Source organism: Daktulosphaira vitifoliae, unplaced genomic scaffold (assembly GCF_025091365.1).
Source record: "Daktulosphaira vitifoliae isolate Bord-2020 unplaced genomic scaffold, ASM2509136v1 Scaffold_4, whole genome shotgun sequence".
Lineage (NCBI taxonomy): Eukaryota > Metazoa > Arthropoda > Insecta > Hemiptera > Phylloxeridae > Daktulosphaira > Daktulosphaira vitifoliae.
Window position 1 is genome coordinate 41069823 of NW_026099575.1, and position 7217 is coordinate 41077039.

The 7217-nt window shown below is 25.3% G+C and overlaps 2 protein-coding genes across 2 annotated transcripts in view; both read left to right on the top strand.

Annotated features, from left to right (window-relative positions):
• Positions 1-2248, top strand: part of LOC126905069 (uncharacterized) — a 4989-nt gene extending 2741 nt beyond the window's left edge. The window contains exon 2 of the mRNA XM_050684461.1: positions 2226-2248. Within this exon, the coding sequence (XP_050540418.1) occupies positions 2226-2248 (23 nt within the window). The remainder of the gene's footprint in view (positions 1-2225) is intronic.
• LOC126905614 (uncharacterized) overlaps positions 1-7217 on the top strand; it is a 42047-nt gene that overhangs the window by 26406 nt on the left and 8424 nt on the right. The gene's annotated exons all lie outside the window — the stretch shown is intronic.

A 7217-nucleotide genomic window follows, 5' to 3' on the forward strand; every position in this document is an offset into this window, starting at 1 on the left:
TTGGATGTGGTAGCCGTTTCTTAGACTCCCTCTCCGGAATCGAACCCTTATTTCCCGTTACCCGTTACAACCATGATATTGATATTAACTACTATCATAACATGAAACTAAAAAGTGAAAAATAAATATAGTTTAAAAAAACTAAAAAACACGCTTTTAAAGCACATCGAACTAAAAAGTTAAAAATAATTTTTAAAATTAACTTAAAACAATAATGAACGAAAAATACTAGTATTATTGTGAAAAAAAGCGTGGGTGCTTTATGCCATATTTTTTGTATATTGAGCGCCTGACGCTTTTTTTCACAATAATACTAGTATTTTTCGTTCATTATTGTTTTAAGTTAATTTTAAAATTTATTTTTAACTTTTTAGTTCGATGTACTTTAAAAGCGTGTTTTTTAGTTTTTTTAAACTATATTTATTTTAGTTAAGCGCGTGAAATAACAGATTCACAACAAAATTGTAAGAACAATAGTTGTTTAAAATAAAATTTTACACAAATTATATTTTGAACAATTTTTTGATTTACTTATTATTTATGTATAAAAATTCAATAAATACAATTTTGTTGTTAAAAACTCACAAAATAAAGTGAATGTTAGTTATAGTTTTCCAACTCCTGGTAATTTTCGTAATTTATCATTACAGCAATGTTTAATCATTACGAATACTAAAAAAAAAAAACCGATAGTACTAGTCTTATTGACGGTAATTTACTACCAATAATTTGGTTTGACGGAAAACCAATCAAAAATATAAATGTATCTTTTCGTAAAGTTTTCCGTGAAACCATTTTAATATGTATTAAAAAAATGTTAAAATATCAAAATTATTGTAAACACTAAAATGTATACGATTTAAAAATGATCATAGAGGTGCAGTAGAACTAATGAAAACAATAATCTGATAAATGTATAGTTAGGACAAATATTGGTAAAGGGTTTTGATAAAGGCTTTATTGTCTTTTTAGACATTCTTGTAATAAATTGTGACTTGATGGTTTAATAAAAGTTTATTCAAGATTAAACATTGCTGTAACGATAAATTACAAAAATTACCACGAGTTGAAAAACTATAACTAATATTCGTTTTATTTTGTGAGTTATTAACAACAAAATAATATATATTGACTTTTTATACATAAATAATAAGTAAATCAAAAATATTGTTCAGAATATTGTGAATATAATTTGTGTAAAATATTATTTTAAGCAACTTTTGTTCTTATAATTTTGTTGTGAATCCGTTATTTCACGCGCTGAACTAAAAAAACAATGAAAAATGTACGGTTACATTTTCTTTTCTGATTTACCTAAAACATTACATAACTCATTTTTATAAGTATTGGAACTAATTGAGATTATATAATTTTTTAATTTTATTACATTAATTTTAAGAACCACCCTAGTGACGCGTGGCGAGTTACAAACAACGAACACACAACATACATGTGAAACTAATATAAGCGTGTTAAAAAAGTACAATATTATTCGTTGTATAATATACATAACTTAATTAAATAGTCACACTAATTTAAAAAGTGTACAAGTGTGAAAATGAGTAAATGATACAACATGTGTACCATCTCATAATATCTTACAACGTGCGTGGTTAAAATATCAATTTAATAAAATAAATATTTTAATAGTTTTTCAATAAATACTATAAATAAATACATTTTTACAATTAATAGATTAATTAATAACTAAATTAATATATACGAATTTATGAAAATTATATAAACCAAAATATACAATACATAAAATACATAATAGGAATCATAATTTCCTGATAAAATATGTTGTCCAAAAAAAATAAAATTACAAATACTTCCTTTTTTGGTTAAAACATTAGTTCAGTAAAAATTATTACAAGTAACTAATCAAGTAGGTTGAAAACACTCTGGAGCAAATTAAAGCTAATTTTATTATGTATTATATTATGTCTATGGTGAATTGAATCGATTATTACAAAAACAACATAAGTCAGTAATTTTTTTAATTTTTCCAAATCTTATAGTAGTTAACATAAATACGATTATATTATAACAATTAAATTTGATAGACTCATATTAAACTTATATATGTGATGCAATAAATGAGAATCATCCCAAATTTGTTATAAAATTATTTATTGCTAAACTCAGTTCAAATAAATTTTTATTTTAATTATAACTAAAATCGTGTAAACATGTAAAATACAGATATTGTTTTATTTTTACAGGTTATCTTATAATGGGAAAGTAATAAACNTTTATTTTTACAGGTTATCTTATAATGGGAAAATAATAAGCTTTTTGTAATTATTTAGGATATTAATAATCGAAGCACAGAAATCTATAATAATTTAACCTTAAGTTACAAGATAATTTTTAAAATTATATTACATTTACATTGAGTTTTATCTTTTTGTTTATTTTTATTATTAAAATATATATTTTTAACTGTTTAAAAATAAAAATTGTACAATTTATTGAAAATCTGTACACAAAATATTTTGATTTTGTGTNAAATATTTTGGTGTAATATTTTGATTTTGCTTAAAATATATAGCTACTGCTTTTTAGTGAATATAATAAAACTATATTTTAAAAATTAAGAGATTGTTTATTTTCGATCCCACATAATTTCTTTAATATTAAATTTGTTGCATATAGTACTTACAATATGTGCCACTATTCAATTAAAAATATAATATCGAATTGATAAGCTGAATTTTTTTACAATTTATTTTATAGTATCAAAATAAAAAAACCCATCACAGGGGGGTCGCGGCACAGTGGTGACGTGGCATAGTTGGATCAAGTATAATGATATCTGATAGTGATTAAAATCACTATCAAAAATAAACGCTTCGATGCAAATCTTTAGATAGTGTTTAATTTTAAAAAAATTGGTGTTTTATTCCAAAAGCTACTTGATCTGCTGGTTCCTTATTAATATCTCGATTAAGATAAAGTATGTCGAATGAAAAAGGGTTTATTAAAAAATATTATTTCTCATAAAAAAATTGTGTGGATCCATAAACTTTTCAATAAGTTATAGCATTATAAAGTTAAATNAAAATATTCCTTATTCAAATAAAAAGTAGCTTAACCAGCTTTTTCCATACAAACAATTAAAATCATTAATTTCTAATATTCTTAAAGTATTCATTGTCGAATTAGATTTGATATGATAACAGTATTCAACTACAAAAATAAATAATTTTACTTTGTAATTTATTAATTTTTTAACTTTATTTGTGAGTGCTACTACTAGTCTCTAATATTCCAAATTTTTAGGTAACATGTTGCTATATAAATCATAAATGTAAAAAAAAAATGATTTTTAGTTTCACCTGAATTTAACGATGGATTTTTACAATTATAATCAAATTTTATAATACGCTCAATTGAGTAAATCTTTTTAGTAACTTTTTTTTTATTGGTTTTTTTAGATATATAATCATTAAAATTAATTAAATTCTGACTATTTCCATTGTAGAATCTTTTTAAACGCCAAAAATTTGTTAGAAATAATTACTATTGTAATAGATATTTAGCACTTATAATTTTATTTTATTTATATTTTTATAATAATGATTTTTTTAATAAACCGCATTTTAATGAGAGATGATAGATATAAAAACACCAATACATATATGAAATATTAACGCAAATTAGTAGAACAATATATTGCGCATAGATCCCNACGCAAATTAGTAGAACAATAGATTGCGCATAGATCTCTCTAAATTAATTACCTAGCCAATGAGAAGCATTGTGCAAATTAAACTAATTCTCCCCCTCATAAAACAGGCCTATAAAAGAGCAATTTCTAGCTCATTCGTCACCTTATTTTTTTTCTAAAAATCTGGTCATGAAGCGTCTTTGCACCAGATTGTTTCGCGTTTGTGCTCTCTATGACTTAGAATCTTTTTCACACTTGGTGTTTATTATCTAAATCTCTCATTATTAATGTCATTTTAAAAAAATAACTTAACCTTTTTATCTTTTTATTTTTAGTTTTAAATATTTATAAAATATTAAAACAAATTAAATTTTTATTTTGTATTTTGTGAGTTGTTTCAATTAAGAATTTTTTTAATTCTTTAATTGGATTGTCTATTTAATAAGTGCATTTCGAAAATCTACCTTAGCACATCAAGTGGCTAAAACTGTTGGTAAAACAATGGTTTATGGCATGTCACTAAGGAGATCGTAGAGTGTATCTTAAATTTGAATAGATAAGTGTTTGATTGATTGCATAAGGTGCTGATAGTTTGTTGAAATCATTACCCTAGCACATCAAGCGGTTAAAACTGTTGGTAAAACAATAGTTTATGACGTGTCACTAGGGATTGATTCTCATATTCTGTCACGCTCTTTTCGACAAGTAGTTTTAGACTCTGTAAGGTCCATGCATCGACGAGTATATCTCCGATGGTGTAGCCAGCCTGTCTCTAACTCTGTCGACTCTCATATTAAACACACAATTCTATAAAATACTGATAGTTTATTGAAGTCATTACCCTAGCACATCAAGCGGTTAAAACTGTTGGTAAAACAATAGTTTATGACGTGTCACTAGGGATTGATTCTCATATTCTGTCACGCTCTTTTCGGCAAGTAGTTTTAGACTCTGTAAGGTCCGTGCATCGACGAGTATATCTCCGATGGTGTAGCCAGCCTGTCTCTAACTCTGTCGACTCTCATATCAAACACACAATTCTATAAAATACTAATAGTTTATTGAAGTCATTACCCTAGCACATCAAGCGGTTAAAACTATTCGTAAAACAATAGTTTATGACGTGTCACTAGGGATTGGTTCTCATAAGCTATCTGGTTATAATTTTTCTTATTTTAAAATATAAAGTAACACATATACTCAGACACCAAGTATAGAAAGGAATTACAGTGAAGTAATATTTCAAGTTTAACAATTTGCATAATTTTACAAAAATTAATAAGTAAATAAAAGTCAGTGTTCTCTTTATATATATATATATATATATCTTTTACGCAATAAACAATCAAGCTAGCTGGACACAAGGTAAGAAATTACATTTCTAAACATGTCATAAAAATTAAGGATAGACGTAAGATAGATCAAGAATAACTTTTATCGAGGGAATAATAGAATTGTTAAAGGTGGATAATTTGAAAAGTTATTAATAACTACTTTCTCACCATTCGGGTCACAATAGTACGCGTTCAACGTAGATGTTTTAACTTGTATTATACAACTATATAAAGAAAATAATTCAGCCATTAAGGCTTGCCGCCCATCAGTTGGACAGTAGCATATTACATGAACACACGCTGTTTCCCATTCATATAGCATGACCAATAAATATTAAGAGTCGTAAAATCCTCCTCCGTAATCATTGCACATTTCATTGTAGAATTAATATGACTCAGGTGTGCATCATCCGAATATAATTTTCCTTCAATTTACTTTTTACGACAAACCACGCGTGGTGGTAGTATTTTAATAAAGAGTTCATGGATATATATATTGTACACTATATTTTCACCTTGTAGCTAAACGTACTTCAACAATCTATTAACCATAACATCTATATATAACATCTACATTCTATTATTATTCCTCTTTCTTAATTATAAAAAAATATAAATATCACACGTATAGCCACTTATTTTATTTCCCTCATCATCCTTCATTATAATAATCTCTCTTCATTCTTTTTATTATTATAATTAATATCCAAAACTTTTTACCATCTTTTCTTTTTTATGAAAAAAATATTAATAACACATAAATAGTCAATTATTATCCTATTATTATACGTCCACTCTCTTCTTTTTTTTATGACAGTCCAATAAACATAACCGTATTGTAGAAAGCGGTGCAAGAACTTACTAAGTTTTTCATGATATTATATAATCTGAAAATGTAATGTATTTTAAAATATTGTAATAAATCGCAAGTTGTACGTTATATCCAGTATCGTTGACATACATTAACTAGCTGCGTTGATAAATTGGTGTTATTAGTTTACAAACCGTGCAAACGAAAACTAAGAAAGGTAATACAGCATTGAGAGGAGTCAATGAAACATTATGATCTAAATATCGTATAAAATATTGTTATTGTTTGTTATATTTTATTTATGTTTTCTTATTAGTGAGGACACTTAAAGAACAAGTATATCAAAAATAAATTAAATCAGGTACCCAAATTTATCGATGTTGGTTATTTAATTAGGTGAAAAAACTAAGTTTGTAAACTTGAAATTTGAAGCTTTTAACATGTAAAANATGATGTGTTTTTTTTTTTTTTATGTCTGTTGACACTTTTTCTCAGCTCTCTTTGGACCGATTTCTTTCAACAATACGTCAAAAGATCACAAATCGTATCTAGTTGAAGACATTACCCTTAAAAATTAAAAAATTTTCCCTCGTTCCCCGCAAATGAAGGAAATATTCNAAATTAAAAAATTTTCCCTCGTTCCCCGCAAATGAAGGAAATATTCAAAAAAATTACAAATTTAAAAATCGGTAAATTTTGTCATTTTTTTCACTTTTTTTTCTTAAAACTTTCATAACTTTTTCAAAAAGAAACAAATCAACATAATTTTTTTTATACTAAAACCTTAGATATTTCCCTTTCATTTGATATCATTTTTTTGAAAATCTAATACTTAACCTGCTCATTGGGGGGATTTAAAATAGCAACTTTTTTACAAAAACTAAATTTTTCAACTTAACTTTTGAAAGTGTTCCGGAAATACTGCATTCTTTAAACATATATAAAATTAAAGCTTATTTTATGTACTATAAAATAAAAAAAAAAAAATTTGTCCCGATGACCTATCTTCTATGCACAAATGGCTACCGTATTCAAAAATATGCTATTTTTGTGTTAAAATCCTGGGTTTTGTATTATATTTTATTTTAAAATATCTTATAAAAGCAATACACTGACTTTCATAAATATTTTATAATTTAATTGTCAAAGAATAAAGTTCATAAGGCATAAGAAATTAAATTTTTTTTATTTATTTAAAGTCGAAAAAGTAATTTTTAAATTTGAGTTAGTTTAAATAGCCAATTTTATCATGCTATAAAGCAACAAATAGTTGCCGAGTTGGGAACACTTGTGTTTTATACGCTTACGGTCGAGGTTAGTTCCGTAAGTGGCAAGTAATATTTTGCATTTTTTTTTGAGTTAGAATAAAATTTTCAAATCATTTGATATTTATCTCATT